The 21,157-nt window shown below is 54.0% G+C and overlaps 2 protein-coding genes across 2 annotated transcripts; one reads left to right on the top strand and one right to left on the bottom strand.

The window, feature by feature from the left end:
* Positions 1-333: 333 nt before the first annotated feature.
* On the top strand, positions 334-4,282 carry LOC134402012 (forkhead box protein H1-like). Its single transcript, XM_063131378.1, has 3 exons — positions 334-552; positions 1,560-1,664; positions 3,542-4,282. The coding sequence occupies exons 1-3, from the start codon at positions 334-336 to the stop codon at positions 4,280-4,282; spliced, it is 1,065 nt and encodes a 354-aa protein (XP_062987448.1).
* Positions 4,283-9,215: 4,933 nt separating this feature from the next.
* LOC134402011 (kinesin-like protein KIFC3) lies at positions 9,216-10,072 on the bottom strand. The gene is made up of 2 exons (XM_063131377.1): positions 9,761-10,072; positions 9,216-9,341 (listed from the first exon to the last, which is right to left on the bottom strand). The coding sequence occupies exons 1-2, from the start codon at positions 10,070-10,072 to the stop codon at positions 9,216-9,218; spliced, it is 438 nt and encodes a 145-aa protein (XP_062987447.1).
* Positions 10,073-21,157: the final 11,085 nt, after the last annotated feature.

Here is a 21,157-nt window from a genome sequence, read left to right as displayed (position 1 = left end):
GCGTGGAATCCATACACACACACACACACACACACACACAGGCACACAGCGGGGGTTACTTCGCAGGGGCTTTTCTCCCGGAATGTTTCCCCCGCGGCGGGGGTTTGTGGATCAGCCCCGGCCAAAGCAGTCGCCGGGTTTCTGCCCGGTGATTAGCGCGTCTCTGCTAATGGTTGGACCAAGGGGGCAAGGGGTCTGCCCCCCATCAGCATGACAAAAGGGCCTCCTTGGCCGAGCCCCTACTTAAATGGCCCTCGCAACCCCACCCCCCACCCCTTTCTCAGCCGGATGAAGAAGACGTTCCCTGCCTTCTTCAGGGGCCCCACAGCTAGCATGGAGCCGGGACAGACGCGCATCCCCCTGGCCGAAACGCAGGCGCCCCACCCGCAGGCCCCCGCGGCCCCGGAGGAAGCCGCCCTGGCCCCTCGCCCCGCCCTGGCCCCTCGCCCCAAGAAGCGCTATCGGCGGCACCCCAAGCCGCCCTACTCCTACCTGGGCATGATCGCCCTAGTGATCCAGGGCTCCCCCGAGCGGAAGCTCAAACTCTGCCAGGTAAGGCGCTCCGCCGGGGCTGCTCGCCTGGCCGTGCGCTGCGGGGCCTCACCGGCGTGGCCCCGCTGCCTGCCGCTGGAGAGGATGGCAACAGAAGAGCCGGCTGCGGGGCGCGGAGGGGGGGGTTGGCCTTCTGGCTCGGTCCCCTGATGGGATACGGGGGGGGTCAGGGGGCGCCCACTTCCCCTTTTGCAACCTTGGCTCAGGCGGCCTCTTGGAGAGGCTTTGCGCGCCACCCACCCCGCCCGGAGTGTAGTGTTTGGGGAGGGCTATTTTGGGGACGTGCGGAATAGCCTTTCCCCAGGCAAGGCCGCCCTATTCCCGGCGGCGCGTCTTTCCGCGGAGGCGCAGGGGCTTCACCCTGCGCGGGCTGCTTGGTTGGCGAAAAGCCCCGCGGAAGGCGGAAGGCGCGCTCGTTGCAGCGGCCGGGTGGGGGCGCCCTGCTGCCCGCGCGGCTCCCACGGGACGCCCGGAGCGCGGGGTCTGGGCACCGGGGCGAGCTGCTCCCCGCTCAACGCGGGGGCTCCTGCGGGGGCAGTCGCGTCTTCCTCTCTGCCCACGCAAGCGGCGCGCAGCCTTGCCCAACCTCGCGCTCTACTTGCGTCGGACCTCCGTGCTCCACATCCCCGGCCAGCTAATTCCATTCCGCCTTCAAGGTGTGTGTCTGGGCGGGGGAGGGGTGGGGGGAGCTGCTCCCTTCCGAAGCAGGACCAGGCCGCCCTGCTTCCGGCTCAGCTGCCCTGCCCTCCCCTCCCCTCTCCGGGATCGGTAGATCCCTGGGCCCCTGGAGCCAGCCCTCCCCCTCGCCCCTTTCCTTGCAGCAGCGTCTGTTTGTGCAAGAGCCCCCCCCCCCACGACAGACTCTGCCAAGGAACGGGGCCTGGGGGGGCGCTGCCACTGGAGTCTCCCTGGATCAAGGACTGCGAACTCCAGGCAGCCGTTGACCCCCCGGGCGGCGTTTGCTTTTCGGTCGACAGCCTCCAATAAGAGCCCATTTTCTCAACCAGATTATCCAGGAGATCCGGCAAAAATTCCCGTCTTTTAAGATGAGCTACCAGGGCTGGAAGGACTCCATCCGCCACAATTTATCCAACAACCCGTGCTTCTCTATGGTAAGGAGCGGGGAAATGATGGAGGGGGTGGGGGCTGTGGGGGTGGGACGGGCGCAGGGCTCGGTCCTGGGCCTCCAGGCGTGCTTCCTCGCAGGTAGCTGCTTCCCTGGGATTCTCCCCGAAGCGCTGAGCTTTCGCGACTGTGGTTGTTTTTGCTACCGGGCGACAGCGATCCTTTGCATACCAGGAAGGGAGTTTAAGGGGGGAAATGTAAAAAAAAATCTTTTAAAAAATCAACGGATGGCCCAATCCAATTCAAATTTGGTGTGCTTAAAGCTCTCCCTAATATCTATTCCTGTGCCAAATTTGGTGTCTTTATCGTTAAAGCTTACGCAGATGTAAGCATTTCTGTAAAATCCTGCTCCTGCGTCCCAGCGGCTTCCCCGAGGGGTACGCTCAATAAGTAGGGGGTAAATACGGCGAATCTTTTGGCTTCATTGCACAATGAAGGCAGGATGCCTGGGAGTCCTTCACCCGCAAAGCAGATTCAAAGGTGGAAAACTTCGGAGTCCTTTGCATGCAATTCGCAGGGATTGCACAGTATAACGCGGGTGTGATAAAGCTCTGGGTTGGACCCCGCTGCCTTTTTTTTTCTTTCCATTTTTTTACAAACTCTTTTATTGATTTTAAAACAACTTCATGGGTAAATCTACCAAACCGTGTTCACATATACTACAAAGGTGGATAAGTATTATAAAAGCCTTTTAATACATTACTAGGAACCCATTCAAAGTCAAGGAATTTTTTTAAAAAAAAAACCCAGACCAAACACATTTCGACCCTAAAGGAGGGTCTTCCTCAGTGGTCACATATACTATATACACACTTAGAGATACCAGGTAGTTATTTACACATTGCCAATATGCCACTAGATGTAACCTTTTTAAAAGTAGGTATTGGGCTAGTTTATTGGGCCGGGTTTGGGAAACAGCTTCTTGTGCCAACTTTTAAAAAGCAAGGTTACATCTAGTGGCATAGTGGCAATTTTTAAATAACTACCTAGTATCTCTAAGGTTACTTATCAGAAACGCCTTGGAAAAACCAAAATAGGCTTTAAGAAGTGTATTTTGGTTTTTCAAGGCGTTTCTGATATCCTTTTTAATAAAGGGTATATCCGTGGATCTGGGTGTTTGCTTTTCTTGTGAGTCATTCATAAAAGATAAGAGGTGTCTTAAGTTGACACGCTTCACAATAAAGTTTAAGATTAGGGACTGCCCATCCTCCCTCAGTTAATGGCCAGTACCTTAACAGTTTTGGAGTACGAGGCGTCTTACTTTTAAAAATATTTTTTTCAGTTTTGGTTTGCCAGATCTTAAGATGTATTGGGACTTCTCTTGGTAGAACATAAAATAGATAAGTAAATTTAGGAACTCTCATCATTTTAACTGTTGATATTCTACTTAATAACGAAAGATTTAAATGATTCCATCTTTTTCAGCCCACTTGTACGGATTTCCAGATTTTACCATAATTATTACTAATGATTTTTGTTGATGTTTTTACTAATTTGGACTCCCAAATAGCGAAAAGATACGTTAACTAGGGGAATGCCCATTATTTTAGAAGTAACCATTATGTATTGGCATTGACATTTCCGGCAGCCATCTTGTCTGCTTTGTTTGAAGCTCCTCTGCTATTTTTGGGATCCTGTTTCCTTGGTTTAAAATAACTTTTGGTGTTGCTTTCTCTGATTCTCTGACCCAAAGACGGAGCTTCCAAATTGTTTTTGAGCCCTTCTACGGCTTTTCAGGGCGGTTTTTTTGCCTTCGGGCTGAGGCGCTCTCCCCTTGCGCTGCTGCTCTCTCCGCACCCAAGCCCTGCCCCGCGGCCTTCCTTTCTCACCCACCCACCCACCCCTTCTTCTCCCTCTGCTGCAGGAGCTCAAGGATCCGAGGAATCCCAAGGCGAAGGGCAACTACTGGACCGTGGACGTCCGCCGCATCCCCCCGGAAGCGCTCAAGCTCCAGAACACCTCCGTCTCGCGCCGAGAGGGAGCCGCCTTTGTCCCTGACCTCTCGCCCTATGTGCTCCACGGCCAGCGCTACTCCGGCCACCATACTCCTGGGGCAGAAGCTGTGGCCAGTGGAGGAGGGGGCCCAGAGGGGCCCCCACCGCCCCGCCTGAAGAGCACGTTCAGCATTGAGTCGCTGCTGCAGGATGTGCCCAGGGCGGCCTCGGACCCCGGACCAGAGCGTGCTGCGGGCAGCGCTTCTCCTCCTGCTGGCGGGAGAGAGCAGCCGGGCCCCAGCCGCCCTGCCAGCCCTCCTCTGTTCCTGCACGCCGGCTGCAAAGAGGACTCTGCCCTCCAGCCCAAGACCTCTGTGTGGCCACAGCCAGGGCCACCCCAAGGGCCCCAGGGCCAGCTGCCTGGTCTGTACAGGGCGGCTGTCTTCGTGGGCTGGGGGCCGCCCACCTTGCCCATGGCATCCCTCTTTGCCCCCCGGCCCAGTGTGCCCCCTGGCCCTGCCACCTCTTCCAATGGCACTTACTGGAGCCTGGCAGCCGGGCCCCCACCCCTGCCCATGCAAATGGGGCAGCACCCCAGTGCAGACCCCACTGGACCCCTTGTCCAGAACCCCCCCTCCCTCTTTCCCTCCCACTCTTCCCCACACTCTTAATTTCCCCCCTGAAGGGACCTCCGGAGTACCAGGGAGTGAATTTCCATGATGGCAACTCTTGTGAAGAATCCCGTCTTCCCCATCCAAAGTGCTTCCACCAGCAATGCTGAAAGCAGCGCTTTAAAGGAAATGGAAGCTAATGGGGGGGAGGGGGAGGTGAATTTTGGAAAGTCTTTAACAGCCCCCCACCCACCCCACCCCACCCCCGCCTGGCAATGCAGCTGCTTAACTCCATGGGCCAGGTGGGGCAGCCCCCCTCCCCCCCTTCACAGCACTAACAGTTTTGCACTCTCTCCTTGCCAAGTGCTGGTTTTTGTGGGGGGAGGGGGGAGTCACAACTCTTGGGCCCCCCTCCTCCTTTGTGTATGTGTCTTACTTATATTTAACCTGTATTTTATTCTTGGGTGCACTTTTTCATGGGAAAGCAATGCAATAAATGAAATAAATAAACAACGGTCTTTGCCTGATGTGTTTTTAGCCAAGGAGATCTGGGTTCCTTTTGACCCCAAAAAATCTTTAAAGGTTGCTCTCGGGCACAGCAGTGCATCTCTCAATCCAGCCTACTCATCCAATTCAACCTGGGTGGGGGTCACATGGGTGCGGTCCTGAGCTCTCAGAGAAGAGATCCCTGCTTGGGGTACATCATGTTAACATAAAACCCTGTTTTGTTGTAGGATTCCCTTAGGGTGACTCTATGGAAAGGAGGACAGGGACAGGGCTCCTCTATCTTTAGCAGTTGCATAGAAAAGGGAATTTCAGCAGGTGTCATTTGTATATATGGAGAACCTGGTGAAATTCCCTCTTCATCACAACAGTTAAAGCTTTAAAAAAATCTTTAAAGGTTGCTCTCGGGCACAGCAGTGCATCTCTCAATCCAGCCTACTCATCCAATTCAACCTGGGTGGGGGTCACATGGGTACGTCCTGAGCTCTCATTATTATTATTATTATTATTTATTTATTTATATAGCACCATCAGTGTACATGGTGCTGTACAGATAACACAGTAAATAGCAAGACCCTGCCGCATAGGCTTACAATCTAATAAATTGTAGTAAACAATAAAGAGGGAAGGAGAATGCAAACAGGCACAGGGAAGTGTAAACAGCACCGGGTAGGGTGAAGCTAACAGTATAGAGTCAGAACAAACTCAATATTTGAAGGCTATAGGGAAAAGAAAAGTTTTTAGCTGAGTTTTAAAAGCAGTGATTGAGTTTGTAGTTCTCAAGTGTTCTGGAAGAGCGTTCCAGGCGTAAGGGGCAGCAGAAGAAAAAGGACGAAGCTGAGTAAGGGAAGTGGAGGTCCTTGGGCAGGCGAGAAGCATGGCATCAGAGGAGCGGAGAGCACGAGCGGGGTGATAGTGTGAGATGAGAGAGAAGAGATAGGAAGGAGCTAGACCGTGGAGAAGTTTATATTGGATTCTGAAGTGAATTGGAAGCCAATGAAGAGATTTCAGAAGTGGAGTGACATGGTCAGAGCGGCGGGCCAGGAAGATGATCTTAGCGGCAGAGTGGTGGACAGAGTTGGGATACATCCTGTTAACATAAAACCCTGTTTTGTTGTAGGATTCCCTTAGGGTGACCCTATGGAAAGGAGGACAGGGCTCCTCTATCTTTAGCAGTTGCATAGAAAAGGGAATTTCAGCAGGTGTCATTTGTATATATGGAGAACCTGGTGAAATTCCCTCTTCATCACAACAGTTAAAGCTGCAGGTGCCTTGCCCTGTATAGCTCCTGCAGCTTTAACTGTGGTGATGGATAGGGAATTTCACCAGGTTCTCTCTATATAAGAATGACACCTGCTCAATTTCCCTTGTCTATACAACTGTTAAAGATACAGGAACCCTGTCCTCCTTTCCATAGGGTCAGCCGAATTCCCTGCCCACTCCCACCTCTCCTGCAGTCCCAGACCCTTCAGGCCTCTAGGCCCAAACTTTCCCCTCCAACCCCAAATGCTTCTAAATTCTCACTTGTCCTCATTTCCTTTGACTTGTTTCATGACTGTAAGGTAGATCTCTGTTGTTTATTCGTTCAGTCGCTTCCGACTCTTCATGACTTCATGGACCAGCCCACGCCAAAGCTTTATGTGTTGCCAGCATTAGGTTTATTATTAATAGTGGTGGAACACACAACTGGACTAGAAATGTATGTTGGGGAGGAACTTTGTTTGCTAAGAGCAGAAGATCTCTGGCAACCTTGTACACTTCAGCGGGGTCAATGTAGGAGAAACTCCCGCTGGGGGCTGGGGGCCAAATGTAGCACTGCAATAAATAAATAATAAATAAATATGGGGCCCAGGCAGTGAGGCAGCTGGACAACCACCTGTCAGGGTTGCTTTAGGGTGGATTCCTGCATTGAGCAGGGGGTTGGACTTGATGGCCTTGGAGGCCCCTTCCAACTCTGCTATTCTATGATGATCTGCCTCCCATCCGCCTGTGGACCAGACTGTCTGCCTACCTGCCTCTAAGGAAGCAATGCATGCTGGCAGCCAAGTTCTGTGCATCCCAGCCAGGGCAGCTTTTCTAGAAAAGCAGAAAAAGTAGCCAGGACGCCCCTGGCCAAATCCCAATTGTGATATGGGGTGGGTGGGTGACTGGGAAAGGAAGGGGCTGAGCTTCATCCAGTTGCTACAAGTGTTGGTGCAAAGAGCAGGTGCAGAAGTCGGCTTCTTGCTGGGGAACAGCAGGCACCACCTTCTCCCAAAACTGGGCCCCTTTTCTTGGGAGTGTTGGCTGCCATCCTTAGGAATCAGAGGGTCGCCACCGATTTCTCTGCATAACCCACTCCCCCCCCCCGCTCAGTTCAAAGGGTCAGTAAAATTCATCCCTGCAGGTTTTCGAGAGACAGGTTCACGCACACACGAGTCAAGCAGCAGCCGGACCACAAGCGCAAGGGACGGCATTCCAATTTATTGTCCTGGCAGGCAGCCAGTCAGTTGGGCAGCAGGGTGGGGGGTGGGGTGGAGTTCTGCTTCATAAGAATTGGGTCAGGAAGGACGGAGGCAAGAGAAGAGCCCAGAAACGCCTCTCCCCTTCTCCCTCTGCAAAGGCCTCTGATAAAGCAAGGACGCCCAGGGTGTTTCGGGGGGGGGGGAGACACCCACTTCCTTGCAGGGTTTGAGGGCAGCTGGGTCCTCCGTCGCCCAGAGAGGCAGGCAGCAAACCCCGCAGTCATGAAGAAGCCAAGGAGTTGTTTCCCAAAGGAGGGGGAGAAAGAGGGCAAGAGCCGTTCTTTTGGGGGGCGGGTTGGAGGAAGGGTGTTCAGGGTGGCTGGGGAACACAGGCCTCTTCAATGGAGTCTCCCCACCCCCACCCCCACCCCCACCCTGGTGATCTTAAAGGGAGGGGCGGGGCAGGGCAAACCTGGCGAAAGGGAAGTCTAGCAAGAGATGGAGGAATGCCTTTTCAGCCAGAATGTCAGGACAGGCAGGAGAGGAAGAGGAGAAGGAGGAGGGGGAAGAGGAGGAGGAGGAGGAGGAGGAGGAGGAGGGGAGGAAGAGGAGGAGGAGGAGGGGGAGGAAGAGGAGGACGGGGAGGAGGAGGAGGGGGGGAAGGAAGAAGAGGAGGGGAGGAGGAGGGGGGAGGAAGAGGAGGGGGAGGAGGAGGAAGAGGAGGAGGAGGGGATGACGACACTCCAGGCAGGCATCAGGGCTGGCAGGAGAAGAATAGAGCCCAGGGGTGCTGAGGGAACATAGAGGGGCCCCCCGGGAGCATTTGGGGATCTGCCATCACTTCTGTCCTGCCCCCTTCACAAGGACATGCCACCGCTTCTCACCGGTGTAGCTTAGCATTGACCCCCCAAGAGCTGGGGCAGGTGGGTGGGTGGGGAGGAGAGAAGCCAACCAGAAACCGGCTCTTTTTTAAAACAAAACAAAACCCCAACAACCTCCAGCCCCCGGGATTGGGAGCGTAAAGATGGCTTGAGCAGCAAGCTGCCGTCCATATAATATCAAGCGACCCCCTGGGATGAGCCCCACTGTGACGGATCGGGGCCCTGGCTCCACGCCTCAAACATGCAGGAGGAAAGCACTTCTCAGGCAGCCGGATGGCAAAGTGGGATGGAGGGGGGGGCTGAAAGCGGGGGGTCGTGTGCGCCTTTCAAAGCACACTGGAGAGAAACCAGGCTGGAGAAAAGGGGAAGGGGCTCCACAAGTCTGGGGAGGGGGGGCAGGCAGGGGAAGGAAGGTCCGTGTGTTCAGACATGCCTGTCAGGATCCGGGCAGCAGGAAGTGGAACCCCAGAGCTCAGGGACACGTCACTTTGCAGGGCAACACGGGAACTGGCAGACTTTGGGAGGCCCTTCCTTGCCACACCCACCCTCCCCCGTTTCACGGCAGCAGCCCCCCAACACTGTTCAAAAGGGAGGGGAGCCTGGACGGCCCCTCCCATGTGCAAAAGAGCAACCGTCCACACTGACCCTAAAGCCACAACGGCACAGAACCTTGGGCTACGATCCACGAGGTGGTGACAGCAGAAATATGGATAATACGAGAAGGAGCAAAGACCGGGGGGGGGGGGAGGGGGGAAAGGGGCTGGACCTCATCATACAACGGACTTGCAAGGCAGGGGATAGGGGGGGCGCTATCTGTTCCATGGTCCTAGAGCAGCCTTCCTCAACCTGGGGCGCTCCAGATGTGTTGGACTGCATCTCCCAGAATGCCCCAGCCGGCTCCAACACATCTGGATCGTCCCAGGTTGAGGAAGGCTGTCCTAGAGGAACAAGGGGTTGTCCTCTGGGGGCGGGAGGGGGGATCCCATCCTGTCCCTGGAGCCTTGAGGAAAGTGGTGCTCAGCTAAGGACCCGGGGTGATGCCTTTCTGGGTTCAGGACCAGCCTGTTTGGAGAGGCCTCATCCATGAAAGGGGCTGGGCGTTCTCCGCGTCCCCAAAACCGTTGCCTTGGCTCCAAAGTCCTCCCATCCAGGGACTCCGGCGGCTCAAGCCTCGTGCTGCGCGGAGGAGTCGATGCGGCGAGCGGCCGGGCCCAGCTCCACCTTGCAGACGCGCTGGGCGAACTTGAGCGAGCAGACCGATTCCCCCATGTTCTCCTCCAGCGGGGAAATCTGAGGGCAGAGGGGGAGAGGGCAGGAGCGGGAGAGGGGCGGGAATGAGCGCTGGCTCCCTGGTCGGCCGCTCTCGCTGCTGCCAGCCTAAACCCCAGCCAGACCGGACCCAAATCCCGGAGGAACAAGCGGCACGGAGTTTGCCACCCCGCAGGCCTGGCTGTCCCCTGCCGGCAAGAGCTGAGGCAGCTGGGGAACTCCCACACAGTGGAGGGGCTGGTTCCTAAAACACAAGGCCTGCCAGGAGCCCTGCCCCCGCCCCCAATACCCAGGGCCTGGCAGCTATCCGCCCATGCTCAGAGGCACTCTTATTTATGGCCACGTCAGGCGTCCCAGGGGCTCAGCCTGTATTTCAAAGGTGGCACCGCCAGAGCCGTTTCTTGCCCCACTTTGCCCCGGTGATGCCCCGGTGCCCTCACCTGCACCATCATGATGGTCTTGCTTCCTTTGCCCAGCGAGTCCTGCAGCAGGTAGGTGAGCTTGGAGTTGCGGAAGGGCACGTGGGCCTGCTTGGCCCGCAGCGCCTGGATCACCTCCCCCAAGGCCAGCAGGGACTTGTTGATGTTCTGGGCTTCCTTCAGCCGCTCCCCCTGGGCTCCGGACTTCCACACCCGCTCCGAGCCAGCCAGGTCCACCAGATTCAGCTTCCCTGGGGAGCACAAGACCAGGTAGGAAAGGCTCCTCCAAATGCCCCTATTCCCTATCTGTAGGAGCGTCTGCCTTAGAGTCATAGAATCATAGAAGAGCAGAGTTGGAAGGGGACTCTAAGGCCATGGAGTCCAACCCCCTGCTCAAGGCAGGAATCCACCCTAAAGCATCTCTGACAGGTGGTTGTCTAGCTGCCTCTTGAAGGCCTCTAGGGTGGGAGAGCCCACAACCTCCCTAGGTCACTGGTTCCATTGTTGTACTGCTCTAACAGTCAGGAAGATTTTCCTGATGTCCAGCTGGAATCTGGCTTCCTTTAACTTGAGCCCGTTATTCCGTGTCCTGCACTCTGGGAGGATCGAGAAGAGATCCTGGCCCTCATCTGTGGGACAACCTTTCAAGTATTTGAAGAGTGCTCTCATGTCTCCCCTCCATCTTCTCTTCTCCAGGCTAAACATGCCCAGTTCTTTCAGTCTCTTCATAGGGCTTGGTTTCCAGACCTCTGATCATCCTGGTTGTGATGAAGAGTCTGTGGCGTAAACCCAATCAATGGGAAATTGCCTTAGGAACCATGTGGATCATTTCCAGAGTAAAAATGGAGATTGATTCAACAACAAAAAGTTTCTCCACAGACCCTTGCTAGGAAGCAGCTGGCTAGCACCTCTAAATGCTGCCGGTGTGATGAAGATGATGACTCAGCTTATACATTTTGTTCTTGAAAACTCCACCAACCAAGTAAACCCCTCTCCTGAAAATAAAGAGACACACACTTCCTATATGGCCGCTTTCCTCTCTGTTATGTCCACCTGTGATGAAATGTAAATTATCCCAGGCTCAGAGAATGATCTCTAAAAATTAGTCATTAGATCTTGCCATGAATAATAATTGAATCTTCCTTGCCTGACTTAAACCAATGAAACCAGTTCCTCTTTCCAATGGTACAAGGGAATGAATGCTATATTGGTCCATCTGTGAGCGATAATTGGGGGAAAGCCCTTGTTTGACGTTTTGACCTTTTCCTGCTTATGCTGGGCAAATCTACCTGGGGGTGTGACGAGTCTGGCTGGCCAGGTGTACGCAGGAGAGGCCAGGCCAGGCCAATTTGCACTCTTTGGGAAGCTGCGCCCTCTTACTCTGGAGTAAGCGCCTCCCCGCTTACTCCGGAGTAAGCAAGCACTTTTCCTGCCCAGGAGCGTGGCGGGTCCAGCCAGGCGACGAAATCAGCCGGGGCGTGGAATCCATAGCCCCCCCCCCCCCCCGGTGGCCGCTTCGCAGGGGCTTTTGTCCCGGAATGTTTCCCCGCGGTGGATCGGGCCCCGGCCAAACCAGCCGCCCCAGTCGCCGGGCTTCTGCCCGGTGATTAGCGCGTCCCGGCTAATGATTGGACCACCTGTTACCAAGGGGTCTGCCCTTCATCAGCATGACAAAAGGGCCTCCATCGCCGGCCCTACTTAAGGGGCCCCGGCACACACCCACACCCATTTCTCCGCCCTCTGAAGAAGTCCTTCCCTGCGTTCTCCAGGGGCCCAACGCGAGCATGGAGCCCGGAGAGGCGCGGAGCCCACTAGCCGAAACCCAGGCGTCCCACCCGCCGCCCCGGAGGAAGCCGCCCTCGCCCCTCGCCCCGCCGGCCGCAAGCACAAGAAGCGCTATCCGCGGCACCGCAAGCCGCCCTCCTCCTACCTGGGCATGATCGCTCTCGTGATCCAGGGCTCCCCGGAGAAGAAGCTCAAACTCTCCCAGGTAAGGCGCTCCGCCAGGGCTGCTCGCCTGGCCGTGCGCTGGCTGCGCTGCGGGGCCTCACCGGAGTGGCCCCGCTGCCTGCAGCTGGAGAGGACGGCAAGAGAAGAGCCGGCTGCGGGGCGCGGGGGCTGAGGGGGCGCCCACTTCCCTTTTTGCAACCCCGGCTCAGGCGGCCTCTTGGAGAGGCTTTGCGCGCCACCCAAACCCGCCCAGAGTGTTGTGCTTGGGGAGGGCTATTTTGTTTGAAAGTGGCGGTCGGGGGACGAGGACGTGCGGAATAGCCCTTCCCCAGGCCCGGCGGCCCTGTTCCCGGGCGCCTCTTTCCACAGAGGTGCAGGAGCTTCGCCTTGGGCGGGCTGCTTGGTTGGCGAAAAGCCCCGCGGAAGGCGGAAGGCGCGCTCGTTGCAGCGGCCGGGTGGGGGCGCCCTGCTGCCCGCGCGGCTCTCACGGGACGCCCGGAGCGCGGGGTCTGGGCACCGGGGCGAGCTGCTCTACGCTCAATGCGGGGGAAGTCGCATCTTCCTCTCTGCCCACGCAAGCGGCGCGCAGCCTTCCCCAACCTCGCGCTCTACTTGCGTCGGACCTCCGTGCTCCACATCCCCGGCCAGCTAATTCCATTCTGCCTTCAAGGTGTGTGTCTGGGCGGGGGAGGGGTGGGGGGAGCTGCTCCCTGCCGAAGCGGGACCAGGCCGCCCTGCTTCCGGCTCAGCTGCCCTCCCCTCCCCTCCCCTCCCCTCCCCTCCCCAGGGTCAGTAGACTTGGATCTGGTCATCAGGACTGACCCCGACCTTTTCCTTCGCGCCCTGGGCCCCTGGAGCCAGCCCTCCCCCGGCCCCTTTCCTTGCAGCAGCGTCTGTTTGTGCAGAAGCCCCCCCCCCCCCCCCGCGACAGACTCTGCCAAGGAACGGGGCCTGTGGGGGGCGCTGCCACTGGAGCCTCCCCGGATCAAGGACTGCGACCTCGGGGCAGCCCTTGACCACCCGGCGGCGGTTGCTTTTCGGTCCACAGCCTCCAATAAGACCCCATTTTCTCAACCAGATTATACGGGAGATAGGGGAGAGATTCCCGTTCTTCAAGGGCTACCAGGGCTGGAAGGATTCTATCCGCCACAATTTATCGAACAACCCGTGCTTCTCCATGGTAAAGAGCGGGGAAATGATGGAGGGGGGGCGGCTGTGGGGGTGGGACAGGCGCAGGGCTCGGTCCTGGGCCTCCAGGAGTGCTTCCTCGCAGGTAGCTGCTTCCCTGGGATTCTCCCCGTAGGGCTGAGCTTTCGCAGCTGTAGTTGTTTTTGCGACAGCGATCCTTTGCATACCAGGAAGGGAGTTGAAGGGGGGAAATGTAAAAAAAATCCCTTTAAAAAATCAACGGATGGCCCAATCCAATTCAAATTTGGTGTGCTTAAAGCTCTCCCTAATATCTATTCCTGTGCCAAATTTGGTGTCTTTATCGTTAAAGCTTACACAGATGTAAGCATTTCTTTAAAATCCTGCTCCTGCGTCCCAGCGGCTTCCCGGAGGGTACGCTCAATAAGTAGGGGGTAAATACGGCCAATCTTTTGGCTTCATTGCACAATGAAGGCAGGATGCCTGGGAGTCCTTCACCCGCAAAGCAGATTCAAAGGTGGAAAACTTCGGAGTCCTTTGCATGCAATTCGCAGGGATTGCACAGTATAACGCGGGTGTGATAAAGCTCTGGGTTGGACCCCGCTGCCTTTTTTCTTTCCTTTTTTTTACAAACTTTTTTTGATTTTCAATATTGAAACAATTTTACAAACAATTTTAATACAACTTCATGGGTAAATCTACCAAACCGTGTTCACACATACTACAAAGGTGGATAAGTATTATAAAAGCCTTTTCATACATTAATAAGTTTCACTAGTGCAGGAAAAAAGTATATTGCCACTGTGGAACTGTGTAGTCTGACATTTAAAAGCACATTAAGAACACATTAACAATCACTAGGATCCCATTCAAAGACTCAAAGTCAAGGGGGGATTTAAAAAAAAAAAAAACCAGACCAAACCCATTTCAACCCTGAAGGAGGGTCTTCCTCAGTGGTCACATATACTATATACACACTCAGAAACACTACGTAGTTATTTACACATTGCCAATACACCACAAGATGTAACCTTGCTTTTTAAAAGTAGGTATTGGGCTATTTTATTGGGCCAGGTTTGGGATACAGCTCCCTGTGCCACCTGCCAAGGTGGTATTCTGTCTGCAAGGCGCCTCTTTATTCGGTTCTGTAGCCAATGCTGGCCCCAATTTCGCTGGTGTTTTCACGTGCATTTCCTTTTAATAACAAAAGAAATACAGGTTTGGGATACAGGAAGCTGTGTCCCAAACCTGGGATCCTGGCTGAAATATACGAGCCCAATACCTACGTTTAAAAAGCAAGGTTACATCTAGTGGCATTGGCAAGAATCCTATTAAAGTCTTTTCTAGTAAAAGTTCATTGGTATCTTTAAATATGTGCAAGAGGGCTAATTCCGGGATCTCATTAACTTCTGTTCCAACTATAGTAGAAATTTCATGAAAGACCTCTTTCCAGAAGTTAGCAACTCCTGCACATTCCCACCACATAGAATCATAGAATAGCAGAGTTGGAAGGGGCCTACGAGGCCATCTAGTCCAACCCCCTGCTCAATGCAGGAATCCACCCTAAAACATCGCTGACAGAAGGACTCGAGTGTGGGAGAGCACACAACCTCCCTAGGTCACTAGGTAACTGATTCCTTTGTCGTACTGCTAATAGGGAGGTTATGGGCTCTCCCACACTAGAGGAATTCAAGAGGCAGCTGGACAACCATCTGTCAGGGATGCTTTAGGGTGGATTCCTGCATTGAGCAGGGGGTTGGACTTGATGGCCTTGTAGACCCCTTCCAACTCTGCTATTCTATGATTCTATGAAGTTTTTCCTGATGTCCAGCTGAAATCTGGCTTCCTTTAACTTGAGCCCGTTATTCCATGTCCTGCACTCTGGGAGGATCGAGAAGAGATCCTCCCAGAATCTCTGTTGAAATGAACCGGCCAATCCACACTTTTGCCAACAGAGTGGTGATGAGCTCTTATCCATGTGGGCTAGCCGTTCTAGAGTTCGACACCATTTTTTTATTAACTTTATAGATAACTCTTTACAGCATGCTGAGGAGGCCTTATATGGAAATTTACCCCACATAGCAGAACATTGTGCTTCTTCTATTAGTAAATTCCAATCTGTTTCCCACATCATACGTAGATTTTGATGTGACCCCATATCTTTTGAGATTAGTAGTGAATACAGTTTCAATATCCGTCCCTTTTCTTTTTCATCCATGTTTATCAATATGGTTTCAAACTCTGTTAGATTTCTGGTTCCCTGCTGTAATATTATTGGTTTCCGTATAAATGTGCTAATCTGATACCAGAGAAGCCAGGTTATGTCTGTATTCCTTGGTTTTGTCTCTCCACAAATCTCATGGAAGAGGTTGTGCTCATTTTGTCTCTTTTAATGTTTTTTTTTATTGATGGGTCTATCTATCCTTTGAAGTTGGGGATGGCCATGAAGAGGTATCATTGGTGAAATTCCAGGCATAAGGCCCTCCTTCCTGTATTTCCTTATCTTCAATGGCTCTTAAAAAGTCCTTTAAAAAGGTTATCAGAAACGCCTTGGAAAAACCAAAATAGTCTTTAAGAAGTGTATTTTGGTTTTTCAAGGCGTTTCTGATATCCTTTTTAATAAAGGGTATATCCGTGGATCTGGGTGTTTGCTTTTCTTGTGAGTCATTCATAAAAGATAAGAGGTGTCTTAAGTTGACACGCTTCATAATAAAGTTTAAGATTAGGGACTGCCCATCCTCCCCCAGTTAATGGCCAGTACCTTAACAGTTTTGGAGTGCGAGGCGTCTTACTTTTAAAAATATTTTTTTCAATTTTGGTTTGCCAGATCTTAAGATGTATTGGGACTTCTCTTGGTAGAACATAAAATAGATAAGTAAATTTAGGAACTCTCATCATTTTAACTGTTGATATTCTACTTAATAATGAAAGATTTAAATGATTCCATCTTTTTCGGCCCACTTGTACGGATTTCCAGATTTTACCATAATTATTACTAAAGGTTTTGTTGGTGTTTTTCCTTATTTGGACTCCCAAATAGCGAAAAGATAAGTTAACTAGGGGAATGCCCATTATTTTAGAAGTAACCATTGTGTATTGGCATTGACATTGACATCTTGTCTGCTTTGTTCGAAGCTCCTCTGCTATTTTTGGGATCCTGTTTCCTTGGTTTAAAATAACTTTTGATGTTGCTTTCTCTGGTTCTCTGAAGGTCTGCTGTCATTCCCCGTCAAAGACGGAGCTTCCAAATAGTTTTTGAGGATCCGACGAAGGATCCGACGAAGCCCAAGGCGAAGGGCAACTACTGGACCGTGGACGTCCGCCGCATCCCCCCGGAAGCGCTCAAGCTCCAGGACACCTCCATCTCACGCCGGGAGGGAGCCGCCTTTGTCCCTAACCTCTCGCCCTATGTGCTCCACGGCCAGCGCTACTCCGGCCGCCGCGCTCCTGGGGCAGAAGCTGTGGCCAATGGAGAGACTCCAGTGGCAGCGCCCCATTGGCAGAATCTGTCGCGGGGGGGGGGGTGGAATCCTTCCAGCTCTGGTAGCCCTTGAAGAACGGGAATCTCTCCCCTATCTCCCGGATAATCTGGTTGAGAAAATGGGGTCTTATTGGAGGCCGTCGACCCAAAAGCAACCGCCGCCGGGGGGGGGTCAAGGGCTGCCTGGAGTTCGCAGTCCTTGATCCGGGGAGGCTCCAGTGGCAGCGCCCCCCCCAGGCCCCGTTCCTTGGCAGAGTCTGTCGCGGGGGGGGGGGCTCCTGCACAAACAGACGCTGTTGCAAAACAAGGGGCCGGGGCAGGGCTGGCTCCAGGGGCCCAGGGCGCGAAGGAAAAGGTTGGGGTCAGTCCTGATGGCCAGATCCACGTCTACTGACCCCGGGGAGGGGAGGGCAGCTGAGCCGGAAGCAGGGCGGACTCGGGAGGGAGCAGCTCCCCCCACCCCTCCCCCACCCTGACACACACCTTGAAGGCACGTCCCGTCCCCCGACCGCCACTTTCAAGCAAAATAGCCCTCCTCAAACACAACACTCCAGGCGGGTTTGGGTGGCGCGCAAAGCCTCTCCAAGAGGCCGCCTGAGCCGGGGTTGCAAATGGGGAAGTGGGCACCCCCTGACCCACCCACCCCCGCATCCCATCAGGGGACCAAGCCAGAAAGCCAACCCCCCCCTCCGCGCCCCGCAGCCTGCTCTTCTCTTGCTGTCCTCTGCAGCGGCAGGCAGCGGGGCCACGCCGGTGAGGCCCCGCAGCGCAGCCAGCGCACGGCCAGGCGAGCAGCCCCGGCGGAGCGCCTTACCTGGGAGAGTTTGAGCTTTCGCTCGGGGGAGCCCTGGATCACCGGGGCGATCATGCCCAGATAAGAGTAGGGCGGCTTGGGGTGCCGCCGATAGCGCTTCTTGCGCTTAGGGCCGGTGGGGCGAAGGGCCAGGGCAGCTTCCTCCGGGGCTGCGGGTGGGGCGCCTGCGTTTTGGCCTGCAGGATAAGCACCTGTCTGGGTTCCATGTTCGTTCTGGGGCCCCTGAAGAAGGAAGGGAAGGACTTCAGCCGGCTGAGAAAGGGGTGGGGGTGGGGTTGCGAGGGCCACTTAAGTAGGGGCTCAGCCAAGGAGGCCCTTTTGTCATGCTGATGGGGGCCCCCCACAGCACAGCCAGCGCACCCGGCGGAGCGCCTTACCTGGGAGAGTTTGAGCTTTCGCTCGGGGGAGCCCTGGATCACCAGGGCGATCATGCCCAGATAAGAGTAGGGCGGCTTGGGGTGCCGCCGATAGCGCTTCTTGCGCTTAGGGCCGGTGGGGCGAAGGGCCAGGGCAGCTTCCTCCGGGGCTGCGGGTGGGGCGCCTGCTTTTTGGCCTGCAGGATAAGCACCTGTCTGGGTTCCATGTTCGTTCTGGGGCCCCTGAAGAAGGAAGGGAAGGACTTCAGCCGGCTGAGAAAGGGGTGGGGGTGGGGTTGCGAGGGCCACTTAAGTAGGGGCTCAGCCAAGGAGGCCCTTTTGTCATGCTGATGGGGGCCCCCCACAGCACAGCCAGCGCACCCGGCGGAACGCCTTACCTGGGAGAGTTTGAGCTTTCGCTCGGGGGAGCCCTGGATCACCAGGGCGATCATGCCCAGATAAGAGTAGGGCGGCTTGGGGTGCCGCCGATAGCGCTTCTTGCGCTTAGGGCCGGTGGGGCGAAGGGCCAGGGCAGCTTCCTCCGGGGCCGCGGGGGGCTGCGGGTTGGGCACCTGGGTTTCGGCCTGCAGGGTAAGCGCCTGTCCGGGTTCCATGTTCGTTGTGGGGCCCCTGAAGAAGGCAGGAAAGGACTTCTTCAGTCGGGTGAGAAAGCCACAGCCAGGGCCGCCCCAAGGGCCCCAGGGCCAGCTGCCTGGTCTGTACAGGGCGGCTGTCTTCGTGGGCTGGGGACCGCCCTCCTTGCCCATGGCATCCCTCTTTGCCCCCCGGCCCAGTGTGCCCCCTGGCCCTGCCACCTCTTCCAATGGCACTTACTGGAGCCTGGCAGCCGGGCCCCCACCCCTGCCCACGCAAATGGGGCGGCACCCCAGTGCAGACCCCACTGGACCCCTTGTCCAGAACCCCCCCTCCCTCTTTCCCTCCCACTCTTCCCCACACTCTTAATTTCCCCCCTGAAGGGACCTCCAGAGTACCAGGGAGTGAATTTCCATGATGGCAACTCTTGTGAAGAATCCCGTCTTCCCCATCCAAAGTGCTTCCACCAGCAATGCTGAAAGCAGCGCTTTAAAGGAAATGGAAGCTAATGGGGGGGAGGGGGGAGGTGAATTTTGGAAAGTCTTTAACAGCCCCCCACCCCCACCCCACCCCCGCCTGGCACTGCAGCTGCTTAACTCCATGGGCCAGGTGGGGCAGCCCCCCTCCCCCCCTTCACAGCACTAACAGTTTTGCACTCTCTCCTTGCCAAGTGCTGGTTTTTGTGGGGGGAGGCGGGAGTCACAACTCTTGGGCCCCCCTCCTCCTTTGTGTATGTGTCTTACTTATATTTAACCTGTATTTTATTCTTGGGTGCACTTTTTCATGGGAAAGCAATGCAATAAATGAAATAAATAAACAATGGTCTTTGCCTGATGTGTTTTCAGCCAAGGAGATCTGGGTTCCTTTTGACCCAAAAAAATCTTTAAAGGTTGCTCTCGGGCACAGCAGTGCATCTCTCAATCCAGCCTACTCATCCAATGCAACCTGGGTGGGGGTCACATGGGTGCGGTCCTGAGCTCTCAGAGAAGAGATCCCTGGTTGGGGTACATCTTCTTGGCTCGCCGCTCCGACCATGTTACTCCGCTTCTGAAATCTCTTCATTGGCTTCCAATTCACTTCAGAATCCAATATAAACTTCTCCTGTTAACCTTCAAAGCTTTTCACGGTCTAGCTCCTTCCTATCTCTCCTCTCTCATCTCACACTATTGCCCCGCTCGTGCTCTTTGCTCCTCTGATGCCATGTTTCTCGCCTGCCCAAGGGCCTCTACTTCCCTTGCTCGGCTTCGTCCATTTTCGTCTGCTGCCCCTTACGCCTGGAACGCTCTTCCAGAACATTTGAGAACTACAAGTTCAACCGCAGCTTTTAAAGCTCAACTAAAAACTTTTCTTTTTCATAAAGCTTTTAAAACTTGATGTTGTGCAGACTTCTACTGTTACTTTCTACTGTTAGTTTTACCCTACCCTGTGCCTGCTTACCCTACCCTGTACCTGTTTGCATTCTCTTCCCCTCCTTATTGTTTTACTATGATTCTATTAGATTGTAAGCCTATGCGGCAGGGTCTTGCTATTTACTGTTTTACTCTGTACAGCACCATGTACATTGATGGTGCTATATAAATAAATAATAATAAATAATAATCCTGTTAACATAAAACCCTGTTTTGTTGTAGGATTCCCTTAGGGTGACTCTATGGAAAGGAGGACCGGGCTCCTGTATCTTTAGCAGTTGCATAGAAAAGGGAATTTCAGCAGGTGTCATTTGTATATGTGGAGAACCTGGTGAAATTCCCTCTTCATCACACCAGTTCAAGCTGCAGGTGCCCTGCCCTCTTTTAAATCTGGTCACTCTAGTATAGCTCCTGCCAATGTCTGAGCCAGTTTAGCTCAGTGGTTCCCAAACTTTTTCAGGTCACCGCCCCCTTGGTTACACAAGTTCATGCCCAGCGCCCCCTACCCTACACTTTAAAAATCCTCATTCAGAATAGGGGGTTTCAACGACCCATTAAGGAAGATAATAACAATAAAATTCAAAACAGTGACAATTAGTGGAATACTTTATTCAAAATCCAATTGGTGTGCCCTGCCACGCAGGCTGCAAACGCATTCACTCTCTTTTCCCTCCCTCCCTTGGCAAGCTTGGGGCGGGTGCTTCCCATTTAGAGGGGATTCTAGGAGTTGAAGGACTTTTTTTCTGTTCAAACATGCCTAAAATGGACTGTGGGAATGCTGTGGATGTCATATATCTTGACTTCAGCAAAGGTTTTGACAAAGTACCACATGACATTCTGATTAACAAACTAGCTAAAAGTGGGCTAGATGGAACAACTATTAGGTGGATCCACAGTTGGCTACAGAATCGGACTCAAAGAGTACTTATCAATGGAACCTTCTCAAACTGGGGAGAGGCAACGAGTGGGGTGCCGCAGGGCTCAGTCCTGGGCCCTGTGCTCTTCAACATTTTTATTAATGATTTGGACGAGGAGGTGCAGGGAAAGCTGATCAAATTTGCAGATGACACAAAATTGGGTGGGATAGCTAATACCCTGGAAGACAGAAACAAACTTCAAAGTGATCTTGATAGGCTGGAGTGCTGGGCTGAAAACAACAGAATGAAATTTAATCGGGATAAATGTCAAGTTCTACATTTAGGGAATAGAAACCAAATGCACAGTTACAAGATGGGGGACACTTGGCTCAGCAATACTACAAACGAGAAAGATCTTGGAATTGTTGTAGATCACAAGCTGAATAGGAGCCAACAGTGCGATATGGCTGCAAGAAAGGCAAATGCTATTTTGGGCTGCATGAATAGAAGTATAGCTTCCAAATCACGTGAGGTACTGGTTCCTCTCTATTCGGCCCTGGTTAGGCCTCATCTAGAGTATTGCGTCCAGTTCTGGGCTCCACAATTCAAGAAGGACGCAGACAAGCTGGAGCGTGTTTAGAAGAGGGCAACCAGGATGATCAGAGGTCTGGAAACAAAGCCCTATGAAGAGAGACGGAAAGAACTGGGCATGTTTAGCCTGGAGAAGAGAAGATTGACGGGAGACATGAGAGCACTCTTCAAATACTTAAAAGGTTGTCACGCAGAGGAGGGCCAGGATCTCTTCTCGATC

Source organism: Elgaria multicarinata, chromosome 7, assembly GCF_023053635.1.
Source record: "Elgaria multicarinata webbii isolate HBS135686 ecotype San Diego chromosome 7, rElgMul1.1.pri, whole genome shotgun sequence".
Classification (NCBI taxonomy): domain Eukaryota; kingdom Metazoa; phylum Chordata; class Lepidosauria; order Squamata; family Anguidae; genus Elgaria; species Elgaria multicarinata.
Note: the sequence above shows the minus strand (reverse complement) of the source record. Positions and strands in the feature narration are given on the sequence as shown.

Excerpts from the sequence above, each read along its gene's own strand:
- LOC134402011 (XM_063131377.1), bottom strand. The coding sequence starts at position 10,072 with ATGACTCTAAGGCAGACGCTCCTACAGATAGGGAATAGGGGCATTTGG. Across the intron at positions 9,342-9,760 it reads AGACCATCATGATGGTGCAG|ATTTCCCCGCTGGAGGAGAA; the intron begins GTGAGGGCACCG and ends CTCTGCCCTCAG.
- LOC134402012 (XM_063131378.1), top strand. The coding sequence starts at position 334 with ATGGAGCCGGGACAGACGCGCATCCCCCTGGCCGAAACGCAGGCGCCC. Across the intron at positions 553-1,559 it reads GGAAGCTCAAACTCTGCCAG|ATTATCCAGGAGATCCGGCA; the intron begins GTAAGGCGCTCC and ends TTTCTCAACCAG. Across the intron at positions 1,665-3,541 it reads ACAACCCGTGCTTCTCTATG|GAGCTCAAGGATCCGAGGAA; the intron begins GTAAGGAGCGGG and ends CCTCTGCTGCAG.